Source organism: Microtus pennsylvanicus, chromosome 5, assembly GCF_037038515.1.
Source record: "Microtus pennsylvanicus isolate mMicPen1 chromosome 5, mMicPen1.hap1, whole genome shotgun sequence".
In the NCBI taxonomy this organism is placed as follows: domain Eukaryota; kingdom Metazoa; phylum Chordata; class Mammalia; order Rodentia; family Cricetidae; genus Microtus; species Microtus pennsylvanicus.
This window is the reverse complement of record NC_134583.1, coordinates 68,951,333-68,974,299: the sequence shown is the minus strand read 5'-3', so window position 1 is coordinate 68,974,299 and position 22,967 is coordinate 68,951,333. Positions and strand designations below refer to the sequence as shown.

At 49.0% G+C, this 22,967-nt stretch overlaps 1 protein-coding gene across 2 annotated transcripts; it reads right to left on the bottom strand.

Moving 5' to 3' along the window:
- Positions 1–3,423: 3,423 nt before the first annotated feature.
- On the bottom strand, positions 3,424–11,051 carry Stx4 (syntaxin 4). Of its 2 annotated transcripts, XM_075972408.1 has the most exons (11): positions 10,661–11,027; positions 10,364–10,465; positions 10,185–10,284; positions 9,969–10,043; positions 9,028–9,098; positions 5,708–5,816; positions 5,551–5,627; positions 5,205–5,342; positions 3,912–4,022; positions 3,743–3,841; positions 3,424–3,659 (listed from the first exon to the last, which is right to left on the bottom strand). In XM_075972408.1, the coding sequence occupies exons 1-10, from the start codon at positions 10,688–10,690 to the stop codon at positions 3,758–3,760; spliced, it is 897 nt and encodes a 298-aa protein (XP_075828523.1). In that variant the 5' UTR covers positions 10,691–11,027; the 3' UTR covers positions 3,424–3,659; positions 3,743–3,757. The 2 variants fall into 2 exon arrangements, with proteins under 2 accessions (XP_075828523.1, XP_075828522.1); XM_075972407.1 differs by lacking the exon at positions 3,743–3,841 and having other exon boundaries at positions 10,661–11,051.
- Between the last annotated feature and the right edge of the window lie 11,916 nt (positions 11,052–22,967).

Sequence of the window (22,967 nt, the reverse complement as noted above, 5' to 3'; positions counted from 1 at the left end):
TTTTTTCTTTTCTTCTTTTCTTTTTTTGACACAGGATTTCTCTGTGTAGCCCTGGCTGTCCTGGAGCTCACTCTGTAGGCCAGGCTGGCCTTGAACGCAGAGATCAGCCTGCCTCTGCCTTCTGAGCACTGAGATTAAAGGTGTGCGCCACCTTTACTACTTTAATACTGCCCAGCAGTATAGAACTTACTGGGCAATACAAACATTCTTTCTCAGCGACATTTGTACCTGGTTCTGGTGATGTGATTTATATTCTAAAAACATTAGAGCAAAAATCACCTACAAAACTTGAACTGCAATTTAGGGGAAGGGCAAACTGATCCAAGGGTGTGGCCGTGGAAGTGGCAGAGGGCCATCTTGAGTCACTAGATGAGGGCAGTATCCTAGGGAAGGGACAGCACTTAAAAACCAAAACAAACAAAAACCCCACCCTGGATCTTTTGGCTTCACTGGACAACTTCATGCCAACTATGACTTACTTTTTTTTTAAAGATTTATTTATTTTTGATGTATTCAGTGTTCTGCCTGCATGTATGTCTGCATGCCAGAAGAGGGCACCAGATCTTATTATAGGCAGTTGTGAGCCACCATGTGGTTGCTGGAAATTGAACTTAGGACCTCTGGAAGAGCAGCCAATGCTCTTAACCACTGAGCCCCTAACTTAGACTTCTAAGGGTTAGTCCGGAAGTCCTGTGAACTCAAAGCCATCCTCTGCCTCAGATTCCCGAGTGCTGAGATTTGCATGACACATACCCAGAAAATGTTTCATTTTGTCTTTTCGAGACACAGTTTCTCTGCGTAGTTCCGGAACTTCCTTCTGTAGACCAGACTGGCGTTGAACTCAAGAGATCCATCTGCCTCTGCCTCCCAAGTGCTGGGATTAAAGGTGTGCGCCCCACGTCCTGGTCAATGGTAGAACTTATTAGATTCTCATCAGTTCCCTGGGACAAGAGCGACACTTATAACCCCTTATCAAAATGCTTCCTCTCTAGATGTGGCTGTAGGTAGCCTATGTCTACTCACATCTTGGGAGAGCCGACTTAGCTGTTCATCTTTCTTTTCCCCGAATCACCTTGACTAACTAAAGAGATTTTTTGGGAATCACTATGAAGGCTTTTTTACAAAAGGCATGCACTGGCCAGGCAGTGGTGATGCATACCTTTAATTCCAGCACTCAGGAGGCAGAGACCAGAAACTCTGAGTTGGAGGCCAACTTGGTCTACAGAGAGAGTCCCAGGACAGCCAAGGCTACACAGAGAAACCCTGTCTTGAAAAAACAAACAAACAAAAAAATCAAAGCAAACAAAAGGCATGGACTGTACACTTGATATGGCTTTGTTGCAAAGACGAGTTAATAGTTTATGTTATGGTGTATGTATATGTGTGCGCATGTTCATATCTGTGTGGGTGCAGGCAGAGGTCAGAGGACAACCACCTTCCACCTTGTCTCTTGTTTACCAGGCTAGCTGGCTCTCAGGCTCTTGGGGACTCCTGTGTCCAACTCCCATCTCCCCACTGGAATGGCACATGTGCACACCACGTACGCTTCATGTGAGCTCTGAGGATCTGATCATAAGCAATTGTACAGAGCCGGGCGGTGGTGGCGCACGCCTTTAATCCCAGCACTCGGGAGGCAGAGGCAGGTGTATTTCTGTGAGTTCAAGACCAGCCTGGTCTACAAGAGCTAGTTCCAGGACAGGCTCCAAAACCACAGAGAAACCCTGTCTCGAAAAACCAAAAAAAAAAAAAAAAAAAGAAATTGTACAAAGACCAAAGACCGCAAATGGGTCAGGAGTGAGCCTATAGACCAGGCTGGCCTCGAACTCACAGAGATCCGTCTGCTTCTGCCTCCCAAGTACTGGGATTAAAGGCATGCGCCTGTCTCTTACACTCAGTGATTCTACTACTTTCAGGGAGTCCGTGTGATGCCCAGCACGTATAAACTTCCTAAAATGAGCCACTTTATGCTGAGGGGAGAGGCTGCTCCCTGGACACCAAGCAATCCTGATGCTCGCTATGGAAACCTAGGCCCTCTCACCCACTGTTTTCCAGTTGAGATCAAAGCAAGTCCCATATACAGACAGCAAGAAGCATGCAATCTAGGACCAATACTCCAGCTGTTGGCTGGCTACCAGCCAAATGACGATGGGCAGGGGCCACTTGGCCAGTCTCCCATTCTGTCCCTTCCCAGATGGTCAGGAAGTGTACGAGGCTGTCTCCTCTGGCTCTGTCAGGACTCAGCACAATTACAGGCAGTGCTTGCTGAGCAGTGGGGTCTTGTGAAAGCAGGATGGGACAGGGTGACTGGAAAGCCCTAGAGATCAAAGCCAAGGACCACAGAATCTAACCAAGCCTGGGTCAGGAGCAGCTTCCTCCTGAACCATGCATGTGTCCTCATGAAAAGCTACATCCTTCTCTGGAAACTAGGCACCTGGAGGAGAAGCTCTTGAAAATTCGGAATCAGGGACCAGCAAGATGGTTCAGCAGGTAAGAGCCCTTGCCACACAAATCTGGCAACCTGAGTCTGACCTTGGAACCCACAAAGGACGAGGAGAAGCTAGCCTTAAAAGTTAACCTCTGACCTGCATGCCTGAACACACACACACACACACAATTGGGGGGGTGGTGGACAGGGTTTCTCTATGTAGTCTTGGAGCTTTCTATGTAGACCAGGCTGGGCTCAGACTCAGAGATCCACCCCACCTCAGCCTCCTGAATTCTGGGATTAAAATCACCATACCAGGTTACACACCATTTCTTTTTCATTCCTGAGACAGTACTTCTAAGCAGCCCTGGATGACTGGAATGTGCTATGTGGTCTAGGCTGGCCCTGACACCAAATCAGGACCTGCAGGCAGCTCGCGTGTCTTGTAAAAACCAGGTTCCAGGCTCCTTTGCCTACTTCCATTGGACAGTACCCATAAGCCAGGCAGCGGCCACTGTGGGGGATGGGTCCCTAAACACCCCTCTTATATATAAAAGGCAGTGCCCACCTCAGGTCACAGGACCTGTCCCGCTGGCTTCTCTCCCTGGCAACTTCTTACGACCTACCGTAGCATTCCACATGAATGCCCCACTGAGAACTACTCTTCCTGTCTGGTCACGTGTTTCTCAGATGTCTCTTCCTCTTGGCCTCAGGCATGCCACTGGTACCTCTCACACACCCACCTCGCCAGCCCGTGGCCCAGCATTGGGCTAGGCAGCTGATAGTTTCAGGAACATGGATCCCAGTGAGTGTGAGCTCTCCTTGGCCCTCCACAACCCCCTGAGAGCCAGCCTGCTGCGGTTGCACTTCTACAGAAGTCTGGTCTGAGCCTGTCTAGACTGGGGCTGGCAGCAGTGATGGCCAGGGAGAAGGGAGAATGGATGCTTGGCGGTCTGGGCCAGCCTTTTCAGGAACACACAGGCACAAGTGTGCCAAGGTTTTTTTTTTTTCTTTCTTTTTTTTTTTTAATTTTTTATAAAACCATGTGTCCCAGACAAACAGGACATTGCAAACTCTCTCCCAGGCCTTGTGGCGTGAGGGGAGGACTCCAGGAATGAGCAGCTGCCAGCCCCACACGAGCCATATGCCCTCTGCACAGGGCCAGCGTGAGAGTGGGTTCGGCTGGAGGCCTGCCCTGCCTCCACAGACGCTGGGTCTCTGCTTCTCCCAGTGCCTGCAAGGGAAGGAGAGAGAAATGGGTCTGACAGGAGACAGGAAGGCCAGTGCCAGGGATGGGGCGTGTCCACCATATCTCACCAAGAACATGTGGTATTATCCAATGGTTATGGTGATGCCAATGATGACCGCCAAGATGAGCACAGTGACAGAAACACAGATGGCAATCATGACTTTTTTCTGTGAGAGAGGGAGGGTCATGGAAAGTCGCTCTGGAGAGCCCACGGCTGGGGCAAGAGACGAGGCTTACCTTCCTCGCCTTCTTCTGGTTCTCTAGGGCCATCTTGACATGCTCTTGCCCACGCTCCACATAGTCTGCTGAGCTCAGGATGTTTTTCTCAATCCGGTTGATCATCTCCCCCTGCTCAGGAAAGGGACGGTTCAGAGAGGACAGATAACCAGGCATGGACGCAGGGAACCGTTACCCTGCCCAGCCCAGCCTAAAATGATCAAGATAGTCATTGTTGTTTTTGTTTTTCTTTTCTTTTTTTTTTAAAAATATTTACTTATTTATTATTATACAATATTCTGTCTGTGTGCATGTCTGCAGGCCAGAAGAGGGCACTAGACCTCTTTACAGATGGTTGTGAGCCACCATGTGGTTGCCGGGAATTGAACTCAGGACCTTTGGAAGAGCAGGCAATGCTCTTAACCTCTGAGCCATCCTCCAGCCCTTTGTTTTGTTTTTCAAGACAGGATTTCTCCATGTATCCCTGGCTGTCCTGGAACTTGATCTGTAAACCAGGCTGGCCTTGAACTCACAGAGAAATGCCTGCCTCTGTCACCACTGCCTGGCTAGTCAAGACATTCTTGGCAGAAAAAACTAACAAAGATCTGGCAGGACAACATCTGAGAAACGTTCAGAGTAAGCACTGCTTCAAGGCTCCAGCACTGTCATGTTGTCCCTTCTCTCTGCCCGTGTCCCATATACCCTCCATCTGTAGCGGAGGCCTGCAGTCGGTGCCTTGCATGGTAGCACCTTTCTCACAGACAGTAAACTTCTGTCTGAATTCACCCACTCTAGGCCTGTCTCCATCCCTCCCCCTGCCTCCTCCTGGTATTCCCACTGGATCACAGCCCTGTCCCATGACTGCCAGCTGCAGAAGAGACTGGCTGCAGCACTGTGGAGTTCAGATCAGGTCGGGACAAGGCTGGAAGCTCACCTGGACCCCTACAGCCAGGCCTATGGGCACCACTCCAACCTTCTAGAGACTGAGAGGCTGGCCCTGTAGGAACAGCTCTCCACAGCTCTAACAGCATTAAGGCGGGGCAGGGGGGGATTGTCACAGCAAGAGAAGCCATGATCAAGGCCATGCCCAGGTGACATGCAGGCTGGAGGCACAGGTGGGACCCTATGGATCAAGGAGTGACACTGAGGTGACTGTGGAGGTGGGGAGAGTTCGGCTAAGGATGAAGGGGGGGCACGTGGGAGCATGCCCCATCCTGGAAGAACATAAAAGCCCAGGTAAGTGTCTTAGGGTGGAACTTAACTCCAGGTCACAGCGAGGGCTTCAGGCAGCACAGGGCTTCCCTGGGTACCCACCTGCATCTCCACCTCGGTCGCTAGAAAAGTGAAGATCTCATGGAGCTCCCGGATGCTGCGCTCCAGCTGCTGGATCTCACTGTGTCGTGCCGAGATCTCATTCAGGGCCTGGCGTGTCACCTGTGTGTCCTTCAGTATCTGGAGGGCAGACAGGAATTGGTGAAGATGTTACAGGGATGTTACAGCAGCTGGTCCAAAGCTTCTGCTGAGCTTCTGGAACTGCCCACTAAGCTATGACCCCAGCATTCCAGGCCATTCCTGTCTGGGCCTTGGTCTGCCCTCCACACAAAGAAACCAGGTCTCAAAGACGGAAGGCCCCAGAGGGACACTGGCTGTGGTCACTCACATTGGACACGAACACTTCACTCTGCCCGCTGTCCAGCATCTGCTCCAGCTCCTCGTCAGACACCATCCCAGCATTGGCTGTAACAGGAAAGGTCAGGTCAGAGCCAAAAGCCAGTTCAGCGCTTCCAAGCCCGCTGGGCGAGGGGGCCAGAACTCACTGATCCTCAGCTGCCTGCGGATGCGCTCCACGTTCTTCTCGCGGTACTCCGACTGCATTGAGTTGCACTTGTTGATGAGCTCGACAAACTGCTGCGACAGGACCCCGTGCTAAGAACAGAAAGTCTGGCTGGGCATCAGCAGGAACTACCTGGACGTGCCGACGCTACAACCACCTCGGGACCTTGGCAGGCTCCCTCACTCCTCGAACAAAAGGGGTCTTGTCAGGGCCCCCATTATGCCCATGACTTTGCTTCCTCCCACCCCTCCTCACTACTTCCCTCTCTCTCCTTCCTCTCCAGTAGCTTCTTCCTCAACAAAACATGCTCACATCAGCCTCTGCACACTGCTCCTTCTGCCTAGAATGCTCATCCCCAAAGCACCTTTAAGTCTTCAATCCTTTATTTTATCTTTTAAATTTGTATTATTATTTATGTATTTGTACATAAATAATTTGTATTTATGTGTATGGGTATTTTGCCTGCATGTCAAACCCCAGAGACTGGAGTTACAGAAGACTGTGAGCCACCACGTGGGTGCTGAGAATCAAGGTCCTCTGGAAGGACAGCTGGCACTTTTAACTGCTGGGACATCTCTTGGGCCTTACTTATTTTTTATTGGTTAGTTGGTTTTGAGACCTAGTCGTACATAGCTCAGGATGGTCTTAAGCTCACTGAGGGTGACTCCTTGATCCTGTCTCTACCTTCGAAGTGCTATGATTACTTGTCTGGATTCACTTCTTTTTGAGTTCTTTTTTTTTTTGAGACAGGATTTCTCTGTGGCTTTGGACCCTGTCCTGGAACTAGCTCTTGCAGACCAGGCTGGCCTCAAACTCACAAAGATCTGCCTGCCTCTGCCTCTGGAGTACTGGGATTAAAGACGTGCGCCACCACCACCTAGCTCTTTTTGAGTTCTTAATTTTGATCTTATTTTTATTTGGTTTGAGACAGGGTCCCATGTAGCCCAGGCTGGCCTCCTCTCATCACAGGTGTGTGCCAACAGGGAGCTGCGTTATGCGGTGGTGGGAATCTAACCTAGGGCCCTGTGCATGCTGGGCAAGCACTCTAAGAACCGATTGACACCTCCAGCCCTTGGTTATTTTTTAAATTTATTTGGAGGTGGGAGGGACTAGGGAGATGGCTGAGACTAAAAATACTGGCTGTGCAAGCATGACAACCCATCGTCAAGGATCCCAGAACCTAAGTAAAGAGCCAGATGTGGTGGCATGCATGCTGCTGTGCTCCCAGCATGTCTCAAGTGAGACGGGAGGCAGAGGCAAGAGACTCCTAGCGCAGCAGCAGACACAGACATACCCCACCACAGCAAGGGGAAAGCTGACCTCAACATGGGCACCGTGGCGGGCATATGTATCCGCACACACACACAGAAGAAACAGATACTTTCTGTATATCGGCTAGTGAAACCAGGGCCTCCCAGGCTAAGTACAAAGTCCACCACTCAGATCTACTCTTCCCCTCATTTAAATGACACTCCTTCCCCGGCCAGCACTTTCCCTCCTTTTCTGCTGTTTTAACCCCTACTACTTATTAGATTATAAAATAATTTAAGCCAGGTGGGGTGGCTACACCTTCAATTCCAGCACTGGGAAGGCAGAATAGAGGAGACCTGCAGGTCTGAGCGCAGCCTTATCAACATAGTGAGCTCCAGTCCAGTGAGATCTATTTAGTGAGACCTTGACTCAAATAGTAAAAAATAAAACACTGATTTAGTGACTGGTTTGCCCCACTAGAATGTAAATGTCTCAAGGGTAGAATTTTTAGTTTAAAAGTCTGGCACACAGTCACTCGGTGTGCATTGTTGAAGGCTGACTGAATGCCACTGCCGCTGTTTCAGAGGCAGGTACCCTCACCAACTCAAGGGCACCATGCTATTACCGTGGGCAACAGGACCCTCTCACACCAATAACCACCACAGGTGCCCTCTTATGGGTCCTGCTTCTCCCGATTCCTTCATAAGCACTTCTGAACTCCCACTTCTGTGTCCTTTCAAGACGTGCAAACCTCCCTCCTACTCCAGTCTTGACCTCCACAAATCCCAACCGCTCTTCACTCTGCACCCAGAGGGGCCCTGTCAGGTTGCGTCAAATCTCCTCACTAAGACACTGCCTGATATGACTTCCACTTCATCGCTGCTCCACAACTCCTTCCTCTTAAAAGTGGTTTTTGAAATATATATTTTCATATTTTTAATTATGTGCATTCATCTGTGGGTAGTGCCGGCGCCTGAAGAGGTCAGAGGCCTTGCCCTAGAGCTGACAGATGGTTGGGAGCTACCTGACTTGGGTGCTGTGTCAGGGACCAGCAACAGCTGAACTGAGTTCCCCTGCGAAAGTGGTACAGTCCCTACATTATTCGTTAATATAGTCCTTTAGTGTGTGTGCACGGAGGAGGGCATGTGTGCCATGGCACGTATGTAGACGTCAGAGGACAACTTGCAGGAGTCAGTTCCCCTTCTGCCATGTGGATCAGTGACTGAATGAGGTTGTACGGCTTAGAAGCAGACACCTTTACTCACCGATCCACTTTGCCAGCCCCTCTTCATCTTCCGAATTCTATCTATGGAGTCAAGGATGTCCTTGCTTGTCATTTTTTCTTCTTTTTATTTATTTTTTGGTTTTCCAAGATAGGGTTTCTCTGTGCAACAGTACTGGCTATCCTGGAACTGGCTTTGTAGACCACGCTAGCCTCAAACTTACAGAGATCTGCCTACCTCTGCCACCACACCTGGCTCTTTTAATTATTATTACTTTTTTTAAATTTATGAGCATGGGTGTTTTGCCTATATGTATATTTGTGTGAGGTGTCAGATCCCCTAGATCTGGAGTTACAGATGGTTGTTAGCTGCCATGTGGGTGCTGGGAATTGAACCAGGTCCTCTGGAAGAGCAGTCAGTACTCTTAACCACTAAGCTATCTCTCCAGCCCTGCTTGCCAGTTTTTGTTTGTCTCTTCCCTGAAGAGAGCAATTAGGGACCAAGTCCTACACGAGAAATATCTTTGTTCCCTATTCAGTCCAAATTCCCCATTTCAGTTTTAGGAAAGTGTGTCTCCCATAGCCAGGCCTACGTCACGTCTGACACAGCGCATTCTCTTCGAAGGGAGGAGGCAGGGTGCTATAATGGACTGAGCATTGGAGACCGGGATCCTCTACCTATATACCAAGTTCCTTCTCTCTGTTAAGCATAAGCTTCTGCATATAGAAGATCATCAGGACAGACAGAGATCTAAGTGCAACACGGTTACCACTCTGAAACCTAAGAAACACCTGCTGGAATGCCCTAGCTCAAGGAAAGCGAAACCCACCTGGGTTTTTTTCATTCTTGTGTTGACTGAGTTATAATTCTCATCAGCTTCTTCCTTCGGGGGCTCTATGGCTGTGGGAGAAACACAAGGGTTGCTAGAAACCAGGTTTTGCCCTGAGACTTCTAAAACTTGTTTGGGAGGCCAGCTGATTTCTGTCTGGGCTAGCATGATCTACATATTGTGTCTCCCAAAAAACAATAAAAGGTTTAAAATATATAATACAAAAATTTAAATAAAATTTTAAAAATTGTTTGGGGACCAGAACATAGGGCCACATCCAACTTTCAGCTACATAATAAGGAGGCTCTTGTCTTCACAGAATTTTTATTACAAAGTGACTTATGAGCAGGGACGTATATTAGTAGTGACACATAATGATGGCAGAGGAAGAGAGAGGAGGAGGGAAGAAAAAAAGAAGGAACTAGGAGGAGGAGGAAGAAAGAAGGAAGTGAGATCAGTCAGTCAGCTGGCATGGTTGGGGCAGGCCTTTAATTTAGTCCCAGCACTCAAGAGGCAGAGACAGACGGATCTCTGTGAATTCGAGGCCTGCCTGGATTACATAGAAGGGAGAAGTGGGGGAGGAGGAGGCTAATTCTGAACTTCTAAGAGAAGTTTCTCTTTGTATTACACCAGTGGGTTCCCACAAGTGTGAAGAGGTCTCCTAAGAAATCCCTCACCTGTCTGCTCAAAGAATACACACTGGACCAAGAACTAAAACAGTAAGGAGCTTTGAATTTAAATTTAAAATAATAATAAAGGAATCTGAGAGACCAGCACGTGCAATGAAAACTATCATGGCTAGGATGCCACAGGGCAGAGATCCTAGACCCAGGCCTGCTGTGTGACCTGGATATATCACTTGACTGTGTAGGCAACAACGCCCCAGCAACAGGGCTGAATCACAGGGAATGACATGGCCGAGGCCCTTGAAATTCATTCACCTTTTAGCTGTGCCCGGACCTCTCTCCCCAGCTGTTTGATCTCCTCGCGCAGGTTCTGGAGGCCCTGCTTCATGCCTAAACGAGAGAAGGTCAACACTTCCAAACCACAGCCTCTACCACAAACCACAACCAAACCCACCCTGGCTAGCATCTAATATAGAACTACATCCCCCATAATCCACCGGGCTGACGTGCATGAGCCCGGATTTCGCTTACTCTCCTCGGGAAGGGGCGTGGCCAGAATGGTGACCTGCTGTTTCTCCAACTCCCGGACTTTACTCTCCAGTTTGGCCATAGTTTGCCGAATTGTCTGGACCTAGGGAGGATCACCAAGGGAACTGAAGACATAAGTGGTACTGTAATCCTCCCTACTCCTCGGTCCCCCGGACCCTTACCTTCTGGAAGAACTCGTCGTCCGGGCTGCCCAGCCGGGCGGTACCTGGGTGCACCACCAGCGCGACTCGAACCTCATCTTCATCGTCCGAGCTGTTGTCCCCCTGCCAGGGCCGGAGTCATTGGCACTGCTTGCCTGCTGCGGTTCTCGTCCCGCAGGAACCATGGGCTTCCGGGATTTTCCTTCCTGGCCACCAGCCACCTCTCCCGGACCCCAAACCAGGAGTCCTCAATCCAGGCGCGCCCGCCCGGCCCCAGCTTCTCATTCCAGCACCGCCCTCCCGGCCCCAGTTTCTCACCTGTCTCAGCTCATGGGTCCTGTCGCGCATGGCGGCCGGAGCGCCCCGTCCCCGGACCTGAGCCCCGAGGGCCTCAAGGTTCTAAGTTTGGAACTCCTGCACCTCTCTCTCACACTTGACACCCCCTTCTCACCCTGCGAACCCCAACACCCCCACGAGCCTCCAAAGGCTCCGCCTCTTTCACCATCCACAGCCGCCGGGAGGAACCCGACCATAGGACCCCCAAAGTTCTATAAGTTGGAATTCCCTTCTCTTCCCCCCATCCTGCTCCCGCAGTTGCGGCCCCGCCCCTCGGCGGATGATTCCGAGCATGCGCACGAAGTCCTGTCTCTTCCTCGCTAGAGGGAAAGGCGGAGGTCGGAAAGAGTCGCAGCCGAACGGAAGCCAGGCTGCCTGGATCGAGAGCCCGCCCCCCCCTTCACCGGAACATCTCATATTAGAACTGAAATCTAGTTGCCCAAAGGGTTGGGAATGCGTCATTTGCACGCAGTCTGAGAGCCTCGTATCTCACATCACCCCATGGCGCCCCCTCATCACGTGACAGACCAGGCCCAGCTCCGCGGGCTGCGCTCCCGACAGCCAGTCACGTGTTCCGGCGCTGTCAGCGACGTCTCGGACTTCAGTCTCGCGACGTCCCCGACACCCCTGTGCCTGAGCTGTACCCCTAAAGCTTCTTGGAGGTGGGGAGGGGTACACTTCCCACTCTCCGCCACCTACCGAGGATACCCTTGTAGAATTCACTTTTTGTTTTCATCTTGGGTCCTAGGGCGTGGGCAAACCGCTGACTTACATTTGGGGGCTGTCAGTATCATGGGACCTTGAGAGTCAGAAAATAATGAGATCCGAGTCTACCGCGTCAGAAGATTGCAGGGTTTTGTAGGCAGAGAATCTGGGGGTGGGAAGTGACCTCTGCCAAGGTGGAGCTCCCACACACACACCCTGCGTCCTCCTGGCACAGCCTCTGACAGGTGGGCGGCCTACGCCCTGCATGATCACTGCAGTCCCGCTGAGCTCACCACTGTCAGAGCAGCTAGGACCTAGAGAAATGGATTGTTACCTCCGCAGCCCTGCCTGCCTTACAACTGAAGATCGAGCATGACTTGCTCTTCTTTCACGGACTCCCCAGCACCAGATTCGGCGCTTGGCATATAATAGACCCTCACAGAAGACTTGATCCGAGTGCTAGCCCTTCATGTATCTGAAATTAAAGCCCGTGGCTTCCTGATCTTAGGCTTCGCTCACTGTGCCATTTTCCCAGTTTTGTCTCTCTGGACATACGTTCACGTGACATATTTATTGGGTACACGCTATGGAACAAATACTGTTTTAGGAGCCAGTGACACATCAGGGACCAACAGACTAAAACCCGATGCACTTGTGGGGCTTCCGTTGTCTATAAGCCCCCCCAAAGTCCCTCAGCAGGTGTCAGCACAGCCAAAAATAAGAATTATATTTCTTGAGAGGAGGTTCAACAAAGGAAGCAACAGTGTGTCCCCCTCTAGTACGTTCTGATCAAGAAGCCTAGATTTCTGAGCCCGAGTTGCTATGGACTTTTGGAGAGTCATATTATGTCTCTGGGCCTTGATCTTCCATCTCTGTACTACAAGTGACTGCATACGATGGGGTGCTCATCAAGACTGGAAACTGGCAAGTGCGCTCTGATCCCATGCATGGGTCCCGAGCTTTGATACTTAATGTGGCTTGCCTGGAGCTGGGAATGAGAGAGCAAGGACAATATGGCCCCGACCACCCCGCAGAGGGAATGCAGCGTTGGGTTTCTCAGGAGGCCCAGCTCCACCTGGTGTGGTCCGCTGAAGATGATGTGGAGAAAACTGACTGCTGGGGGTCTGACGTCAGGGTCTCATGATGTTGACAGCCCCCAAATGTAAGTCTTCAGTCTTCCCATGCCCCTGGTGCCCCCCCCCCAAAAAAAGATAAAAATGAATTCTGCAAGGGTATCCTTGCATATTGGCTGCCACCTCTCTACCTGACTGCTACTTGCCTCCTACTCATCCCCTCCCTCGGATTCTCTGGTTAGAATTACAAAGAGGTGGGGCCGAGGTGACTCTTGGATACCTGTCTTCTAGCCCTGTTCTGTCAGATTCAATTTCCCCCTTTGACATCTAGGTCTTACAGTTTCTTCCCTGCTAAGGTAAGAACCGGATGGCATAGAGAACGGTTAAGGTGAGGAAAGATATGGTAGGGTTTTGTAGATTGCTAAGGCTTTGCCACTTGCGTTTGTGAGTTCTGTCTCTCTCTGTGTCCTTCGGTCATCTCTGCCCATTTCCCAGCCTCTTGGTCTCCAGCTGCAGTGTCGAGTATTTGGGGCTTCTATTTCGAGTATCTCAGGGTTATAATACTCATTATTATTTCATTTGTGGTCTCTGGGTGCGATCACAGGTATTAAGGTTCCAGGAGGCTGGGACCTCATTATTTTCCTACTGTCAAGGTCTCATGATGCTGACAGCCCCCAAGTGGAGTGATGTTTGGAGCAAACAGGCAATTGGTGGAGCTCCCCACCGCTGAATGCTGTTCCTCCTAGGCCCTTCCTAGCCTTGAGTCTGGGTTTCTATAGTGGGTTTTGGATATGTAGGTATTAGTGGGCTATATATCCCATTTGTCTGTCTGAAACTCAAGCTCTAATGGTCCTCAGGCTTAGCAACCTGTCCTGTCCTGGAACCAGGTGACCTGGGCTGGGCTCCTTGCTCATTCATTTAACCTCTCTGCTTTAGTGCCCATCTGAAAAGAGAGAGAGAACAGTAGCATTAAACTCCTAGTGTTTGATCAGAACTGAATAAGAAACCTGCTATGGGCTGACGTTGTGTGTTTGCCATTCTGGATGGTGATGATGATGGAGACTATTTCTCTGGGGATTTCAGTAGCCCAATGCCACTGCCAGAGATTCCACTCTTCCTATCCTTGCCATCTCCTGAGCCCCACTGTGCACCAGGTGTTAGGCTAGCAGTCTTGCCTATCCTGTACATTTCTTCTGTCTCCACCTGCACCTCTCAGGCCCTATATTTTGCTTAGCACTAGAATATAAAGTCTCTGAGGACAGGAATTTCCATCTGCCCTATACACTGCTGGGTCTCCAGTACCCACCATGGTACCTGGCACATACTAGCTGGTCATTAATGAATGAAACCCTTTCTTTTGCATTTAATATTTGTGTAACACATTTAATATATGCATGGGACACCAATATAAACATTTTATAATTTTAATTCATTGAGCTGGGCATGGTAACACATGCCTGTAATCCCAGCACTTAAGAGGTAGAAGCAGGAGGATGAGGGGTTCAAGGCCAGCCTCAGTTACTTACCAACTTTGAGGCCAATAGAAGTTACATGAAAAGCAAAGGCTGTGCATAGAGCATGTGAGACAAGCATGAAGCCCTGGGTTTTACACTTAGCACCACATAAACCAGGACAGTGGTACTCACTTGTAATCCCAGCACTCAGGAGGTGGAGCTAGGAGAATCACAAGTTCAAGATCATCCTAAGCTACGTAATGAGTCTGAGGTCTGCCTGGGCTACAAGAAAATGTAGGGGGAAAAAGCATTGGAAGCCACATGACACTTCTGTGAGATGGGGGTGCTGTTGCTGTCTTTTCCAGAACAGGAAACTAGAGTTGGTGTGCCTAAGGTCACGTGGCTAGTAAGTGCCCTTGTTAGGATTTGAAGCCAGACACGGCTCTAGGGTCTGCCCTTCATGTGTTGGTTTTGTTATTGGAGTTTCTTGCTGAGAACTTGTACAGCAGACAGACCTGGAGGGGACTTTCGCCCGTCCTCCAGCAGGTGTTTGGTTTTTGAGGTAGGGTCTTGTGCAGGCCTGGAGCTTACTGTGCAATGGAGGGTGGTTAGAGTGGTGTGTTGGGGTTACAGAATTGTGCCACCATCCCAGGACTGCGCATTGCTAGGGACTGAACCCAGGACTTTGTGCATGTGGTAAGCCCTCTGCCTGTGAACTACACCCCTAGCTGCAGGGTCTGTGCTATAACTAAGATCACCAGCTAGGCACTGGGACTCGGTGTTAAAATAATTTCCTCACATGCCCAAGGTCCTGAGTTCAAGTCCCAGCATTCCCAGCAATTACAAGGAAAGGGGGAAGAGGAGAACGGGGAGAAAGGAAAGAAGAAGGGCTGTCCCAGCATCCAAGGGATTCCACCTGTTCATACCCTACTTGAGATGTCTCCGTGGAGGAAGGGGCAGACTGTGCTGGATTGACCCTCTTCTCTGTGTTATGGGTTCTCTCTGCCATGCTTGCTGTGTTGGCACTGAGGCAGACCTTAGTTCCCTCTCTCTACCTACTTCGTCCCCAGGAGCCAAGGATAACCTTGGCTCTGTTAATGGCCTCTGTTCCCTCTGCAGACAGCACTCAGCCTGTGGTTTTCTCAAGCCCATAGACCACAGAGATGAAGCTTCAGCCTCAGGAGTGTGTTTGAGAGTTAGCACTTGGCCACCTTCTAGAGTTCCACCCAGGACCTCCCATTCCTCAAACTACCGTTGCTTCCATGGCTTTATCTGACATACAAGTCGAGGCCTCCCAGGCTATAGTGCAAATGTTCTCCGGGTCTGGAATCAATAGGTCTCCTAGAGGTCTCAGCCTGGCTGTCCCCTCCTGGACATGTATCAGACAGCAAACATTGCCCACTCTGATAGCCTCCTAAACCCAATCCTCTTCATCGCATGCATACTGTTCTTGTGGGTGACACTGGGTCACCAGGCACTATTTCGTCCTTGAACTCTAGTCTAAGGTGATAGAGGGGTCAGGTGAGCTGTTCAGCTGTAGTAAATATACACAAAGATGATGATAAAGGGATCAGGTGAGCTGTTCAGTGGTAGTAAATATACACAAAGCCCTGGATTTCACCTCCCTGTTGCCCTGGGCACTGAAAAAACAAACAAGCCGCCATACAGATGGGTCAAGTAACTTGTTAGAATGTTACAAGAAAAATAACACTGGCAGGCATAGTGGCTTCACTCTTTGCTACCAGTACCTGGGAGGCAGAGGCTGACAGACCTCAGTGAGTTCAAGGCCAGCCTGGTCTACATGGTAAGTTTCAGAACAGCCAGCACCATTGCTATGTAGAGAGAGAGGCCCTGTCTCAAAAACAAAACAAAAAACACAAAATAAAAAGAAAAGAAAGAAAGAAAATAACAACTGTGGGCAAGCATGGGTTTGTAAGCTTGGAAGCTGAGTCCTGAGGTGGCTAAAGCAGAATGAACATTCACGTTTGAAACCAGCCTGTGTTATAGATCAACAATCTGAGCCAGGCTGTGGTGGCGCACACCTTTAATCCCAGCACTCGGGAGACAGAGGCAGGTGGATCTCTGTGAGTTTGAGGCCAGCCTGGTCTACAAGAGCTAGTTCCAGGACAGGCTCCAAAGCCACAGAGAAACCCTGTCTCGAAAATTTAAAAAAGAAAAGAAAAGAAAGAAATCTTGGGAAGTCTTCTAAGAAGAGTTCCAGGGCTCAAAAGTTAAGAGCACATTCAAAAAGATTCAAATCCTCAACACCTAGACTAGTCACAACTGTGGTTCCAGTCATCCATGATAGCATACATATGGTGCACACACAGAGAGACAGGCAAAGCACTCACACACGTAGAACAAGTCTACAGACAGACCCTACAACCACTGCCATGCACTAGAGAATAGGAGAAACCTCCCCTGCGGTGCTGCATGGTAGTTAGAAAATTTGTTAGAGTAAGAGTTTTAATCTACAGAGTTTCCATTTTATATGTATACATGTAAAGTATGTGTATTTGGTTTTTTTTTCTGTGTGTGTGGGGGGGGGGCGCGTGCGCCCTAAGAGGCTAGAAGGGCATTAGATCTTCTGGAACTGGAGTTCCTGACAGTTGCCAGCTGCCAAGTCTCAGTGCATGGAACTCAAGCCCTCTGGAAGAACAAGAAGCATTCTTCCCCACTGAGTCATCTCTCCATATCCTATATCTGCTTTTTAAGACTAAGTCTCACTGTACTGGGGATTACAGACGTGTGCCAGCTTGCATGCCTCCTATTAGTTTGATTTTTTTAAAAAAATAATTTACTTTATTTTATGTGCATTGGTATAAAGGTGTGAGCTCCCAGGGAGCTGGAGCTACAGGAAATTGTGAGCTGCCATATGGGTGCTGGGAATTGAACCCAGGTCCTCTGGAAGAACAGCCAGTGCACTTAACTGTTGAGCCATCTCTCCAGCCCCAGTTTGACTTTTGAACCCTATAAAAGTACCAAAAGATCCATGTGATTTGCGCAACAGTGTTGGCACACACCTTTAATGCCAGCACTAGGGAGGCAGAAAGAGGCAGGCAGATCTCTGTGAGTTCGAGGCCAGCCTGGTCTACAGAGTGAGTTCCAGGACAGCCAGGGCTACACAGGGAAACACAGTCTCAAAAAATAAAACATAAGATTTGTTCTTTGTTGTTGTTTGTTGTTAAGAGCAAGTGTTCTTACTTCTGAGCTATCTCTCCAGCCCCCATATATACTTTTTACATATGCACAATCTCACCAGGAACGTTCCTCGACTAGACAGTCACCTTCCCGAGACTCCGTCACAGGAGGGAAGTTAGGAGTCAGAGAGACACTGAGCCTGGGAGATGGAGATGAGCCTCCGCTAGAAGGATAGAGTCTGACAGACATGATTCCAGATGGAAGGGCAGGAGAAACCTGGGTCATGCCTGGGGCTCTCATCCTGCCTGTATGTTAAGTAAGTTTGCTAGTGTAAGAGGAAAACTTTAATCATGTTTATAAGTCATAGCAATAAACTATGATGGAAATGTAGAAAATCCTATTTATAGAAATATAATATTCATAAATATGGAGTGCCTAAGAGTAAACCTTTCAGGCCAGGAAAAGGCTTAGTAGACATTTGCCTAATATGTACAAAAGCCTAGGTTCAATCTTAGGTTTTTGTTTTGTTCTTGAGGACAGGGTTTCTCTGTGTAACAGTCCTGGCTGTCTTGGAACTCTCATTGTAGACCAGGCTGGCCTTGATCTTCCTGTCTCTGCCTCCTGAGTGTTGGGATTGGATTAAAGGCATGTGCCACTATGCTTGGTTATTATTTTTAATGTAACATTTCTTCTTAATATTTCATATGTATGTCTGTTTTTCCTGCATGCATGTCTATTCTAGCTGTATACCTAGTGCCCATGGAGGCCAGAAGAGAATGTTGGATCCCCTGTACCTGGATTTTCAACCACTTATGAGCCACTATGTTGGTTCTGGGAACTGAACCCATGTCCTCTGGAAGAGCAGCCAGTGCTCTCAATTGCTGAGCCATCTCTTCTTCCCTTCCTCCCCCCAGAAAGAATTATTTTAAAAATAAGGCCTAAAAACTGACTCTCGGTTAAGAGTCCTTGCTGCTATTCTAGAGAATTACATATGGTAGTGCATGCCTTTATCCCAGCACTCAGGAGGCAAAGGCAGATCTCTCAGTTTGAGGCCAGTCTGGACTACCTGGTGGGGTCAGTGAGGGGGCAGGGAGGTGATCTTGCTAGTAGTCAGCTAGCCTCGAACTCTTGAACTCTTGGGCCCAAGAGACCCTCCTATTCAGCCCCTCATGTGGCTGGGATGACAAGCCTGTTCTGCTGAGACTGACTATAATTGTTTGATTTGAGACGAGGTCTAACCTCACCAGGTAGCCCAGACTACTTTCTAATTTATGGACTCCTTCTGCCTTGGTGTCTTCCATGTTGAGATTACAGACATTAACTGCCACACTGGCTAAATATTGCAGTTCAAGAAGGACTGGAAGGAAGTCCTAAGTTGGAGCTGCAGGGTTGGCTCAGGAGTTGGCAGGGTCTGTTGCTCCTGCAGAGCTCTCGCCGGAGTTCAGTGCCAGTACCAGCACTGAGTGCCCACGCCCACCTGCAGCCCTGGGCTCCGAGGGCACCTGCACTCTCGTCCACGTGCCCACACACAAACACAGGTGTCTTAGGGTGAACACCGTGACCAAAAGGCAAGTTTGGTTTACACTTCCACACTGCTGTTCATCATTGAAGGCAGTCAGGGCAGGAACTAAAAAGGGCAGGAACTCGGAGACTGGAGCTGATGCAGAGCAGGGGAGCTGCTTACTGGCTTGGTCCCCATGGCTTGTTCAGTCATCTCTCTTAGAGAACCCAGGACCACCAGCCCAGGGATGGCACCACCCACAATGGGCTGCACCCTCCCCCATTGATCATCCAAAAAGAAAATACCCTATAGCCAGAGGGTTTTTTGTCTTTTTTTCTTTTTCTTTGTTTCTTTGTTTGTTTTTGTTTTTCGATACAGAGTTTCTCTGTGTAGCCCTAGCTGTCCTGAAACTTGCTCCGTAGATGAGGTTGGCCTCGAACTCACAGAGAAATCGCCTGTCTCTGCCTCCTGTTACTGAGATTAAAGGTGTGCACAACTACCACCTGGCCTACAGCCGGCCTACAACTGAGTTTCATGGAGGCATTTTCTCAGTTGAGGTTCCTCCTTTCAGAGAACTCTAGTTTGTGTGTCAAGCTAACATAAGACTAGCCAGCACACAGATATACACGTAATTAAGAACAAAATAACTTTAAGAAGACATCCTAATTAGTGGTATCTAGACCATGTGAGTGGATAGGGAAAGTGGTTGTTGCGAATGATCAGAACACATCTAGAAAGGCAGGGCCATAATCTAGTCTCTGCTGTGTAACGGGTTGGTTTTGCTGCAAAGAAAGGCTGGATGGGCCCCTTTGGAAGGAGAGACCAGGTGACTAGGGAAACATTTGGCTTTATCTGGGGATTGATGGTCAGCTCCTGCTTGAGCAAGCTACTTCAGCTCCTCATACTCCCATTTCCTAAGCTGTAAATGGGGATAATAGGAGTAACCTCAGACAGTCACTGGGAAGAGTAAATGCCTACAGCGTACTTAAACAGAGCTCGGGGGGCCTGGAGAGATGGCTCAGTGGTTAAGAGCACTGACTGCCCTTCTAGATGGACTCAGGTTCAATTCCCAGCACCTACATGGCAGCTCATAACTGTAATTCCAATTCCAGGGAACCCAACAAAACACCAATGCACATAAAATAAAAATAAACTTTAAAAACCCCACAATTTAAAAGCAAAAAATAGAGCTCAGTGCCTGATGAGCACTATAAGAATGCTATGTTGGCAGCATCATTACTGTTTTAATCAGTAAATATTCTTTATTAATATTTAGGTTAGCATAGAAAGACCATCACCATTGTGAATAATATTATAGTCACGTTCAGGTTCATAATGGTTTGATGAGGCAGTGAATGTGATGAGGAGAGAGAAATAAACCAAATTCCAAGACCCTCTGGAATAAACCTGGAAACAGGCTGAAACAGGAAGGGTGTGCCCCAGAGTCACGGGCTCTCTCGAGGCTGCTTCAGCAGAGAGCCTCTTGTTGCAGCTGATGATCATTTTCTCAACAAGGGCTTTCTCTGTGTCCGAACAAGATGGTATCAGAGCTGCCTTACAAGCTTAGAAACTGAAGACCAGAAGAGGCAGGCACTCACTCCACCAGGCAGTCCTGATGTCCGCTTCTCTCTCCACTGAAGCATGATGACCACGAAGCATCTAGCGAATGGATGGTTGGTGGTTGTTTATCTGTTCTCAAGCAAGCTGTGGCGGTACTGTGCTGTGGTGGGACAGAGATTTAACCAGAAAGAGTTCAGCAGGTGATCAGCTGTGTATGTGTGCTCCACCCACAGCGCCAAGTCTTCTTTAAGAACAGAATCTCTGCACACCTAATCCCACCACTCGGGAGGCAGAGGCATGTGGATCTCTGTGAATTAGAGGCCAACCTGTTCTGCAGAGAAAGAAAGAAAAGGAGACAATATCTTGAAAGTAACCAAATCTCCATAGTCTGTCTCCGAAGCAGGGTTTCTCTGTGTGGCCTTGACTGTCCTTGGAACTCTGTACACCAGGCTGTCCTCAAACTCAGTGTGTTGGAATTAAAGGCATGCTCCACCACACCCATCCTACAAACCTCTAGAGTCTTAAATCACTCGGAGTTGGAGGGTTTCTTTTTTGTTTTGTTTTTGTAGCATAACCTGGCTAACCTAATATCCAAAAGTTCTCAAACTTGACTGCAAATAAATCCTCAGAGGTAATTGCTAAGAACTCAGGTTCCTTAGTCCCAGGCCACATCCATGGAATCAGAATTTCTAGGAAAGAAGCTAGACAATCTAATGGGCTTTCCGTTGAACTCCATAGGAGTTAAGAAAAAACTGGAGGGGGCTGGAGAGATGGCTCAGTGGTTAAGAGCACTGGCTGCTCTTCCAGAGGACCAGGGTTCAATCCCAGCACCCACATGGCAGCTCACACATGTCTGTAACTCCAGTTCCAGGGCATCAAACACACACGTATATACACATATTAAAAATAATGATAAATCTGGGCCAGGTATGGTGGTGCATGTTTCTGGACAAGTGGATCTTTGTGAGCTCGAGACCAGCCTGGTCTACATATCGAGTTCCAGGCCAGCCAAGGCAAGAGCTTGTCTCAAATAATAATATGATGATAATAATTTAAAAATAAGGTTTGAAAGTGTAGCTCAATGCTAGATGGGCTGTCTATCATACCCAAGGTCCAGGTTCAGTCACCAGCACCACAAAAATAAATAACCTGCTGGACAGAGACAGGAATTACGGTTGTTGTCGTAGCCGGTGTGTGCCAGTGTCCCTCCTCTCTAGTCACCATTGCCTTAGCAGACGCTGTGAGCTCACAGTGTTCAAGGACCCACAAAACCCCAGGGAAATTAGCAGTGGGCCCAGTAGACAAAAGGTGTGAGTCAACATGCCCTTATTCAGATTTCTGGTGAGTGTCACTCTGCTTGGCCTGCGTCTGTTCGTGGGGAAACATAGACAGCAGTTAGGCCTGTGCTATTCTGGTGGGGTGGGAACTGGGCCTCACACGCTGTGGTGGTTTGGATAGGTATGGCCCTCATGGACTCGTGTTGAACACTTGGTCCATAGGGAGTGGCACTCTTTGGAGGTATGGCCTTGTGGGGCAGTCTCCTGCTGCCTGCTGATCAAGATGTAGAACTCTCAGCTCCCTCTCCAGCTCCATGTCTGCCTGCCTGCTGTCATGTTTCTCACCATGATGATAATGGACTAAACCTCTGAACTGTAAGCCAGCCCCAATTAAATATTTCCCTTTATAAAATTGCTGGCCAGGCAGTGATGACACCTTTAATCACAGCACTCAGGAGGCAGAGGCAGGCAGGCAAATCTCAGTGAGTTGGAGGCCAGCCTGGTCTACAAAGCAAGTTCCAACACACAGCCTCTTGCTCAGAGATGTGTGGAGGCTATGATTTCTTGGCATGAAGGGAGGTGATGGGAAAACGAGGCGATGGTTGGCACAACCAATGACACAATAGGCTCTGTTTGTGTCAGAGGCCTCTTTTTATTTTATATAATGAGTATTTTGCCTGCATATATGTATGTATATGTACCACATTTGTACCTGGTGCACGAGGGAGGCCAGAAGAGGGCATCAACCCCTCTGGGACCAGAGTCACAAGATGGTTGTGAGTGCCACATGGGTACTTGGAACTGAACCTGGGCCCTCTTCAAGAGCAGCAACTGTAGATTCATCTTTTCAGCTCCTAATGATTTGTATTTGTGTGATTGTTTTGCATGTGTGTGTGTGTGTGTGTGTGTGTGTGTGTGTGTGTAAATGCACCACCTGGGTACAGTGCCTGTGGGGGCCAGAAGAGGGCATCATATCCACTGGGACAGGAGATACAGGCAGACATCAATGCCATGGGGGACGCTGAGCTCCGAAGCTTGTCCTCCGTATGAACAAGCAGTGCCCTTAACTGCTGAACTCTCTCTATGGCCCATTTGTTGTCTTCAATCAAAGTCCCACTATATACGCAGACTGGCTTCCAGCTTGACATCTGCCTGTCTCTGCCTCCTGAGTGCTAGAATCACAGGCACGTGCCACCACACCAGGTCTTAGATTAGCTTCTGAGTGCAATCCTGGAAACCGTGGGAGGTGGTGGTATGACAAGTATCATTAGCATATCCAGACAGCTTGGTGACGATCATACCAGAATTCAGGGAGAGGGACATAAAGGAAAGGGCCTTCCAGAGGGAGGACCACTGAGGCAGCGCCCCTGGTGATGCAGGTGAAAGGAAGGTGATGAGAGCCCAGACTGACTTGAGGTGGTGGGGACAGGAGGAAGTTAGGACGTGGCAAACCAGGGCTGAGAGTAGCTCAGTGTAGAGCATTTACCCAGTATGTGACAAGCCAACTTTGGGGTCCAGTGTTAGGAGAGAGACACTGGCAAAAAGAGCTCTGCTTTGGAACACTGGACACTGTACTGA

What these genes read in the sequence shown, in the direction of transcription:
- Stx4 (XM_075972407.1), bottom strand. Translation starts at nt 10,690, where the DNA reads ATGCGCGACAGGACCCATGAGCTGAGACAG. An exon ending in GGACCCATGAGCTGAGACAG is followed by an intron (nt 10,466 to 10,660) that starts GTGAGAAACTGG and finishes CGGCCCTGGCAG; the next exon opens with GGGGACAACAGCTCGGACGA. An exon ending in GGTCCGGGCACAGCTAAAAG is followed by an intron (nt 9,099 to 9,968) that starts GTGAATGAATTT and finishes TTTCTCCCACAG; the next exon opens with CCATAGAGCCCCCGAAGGAA.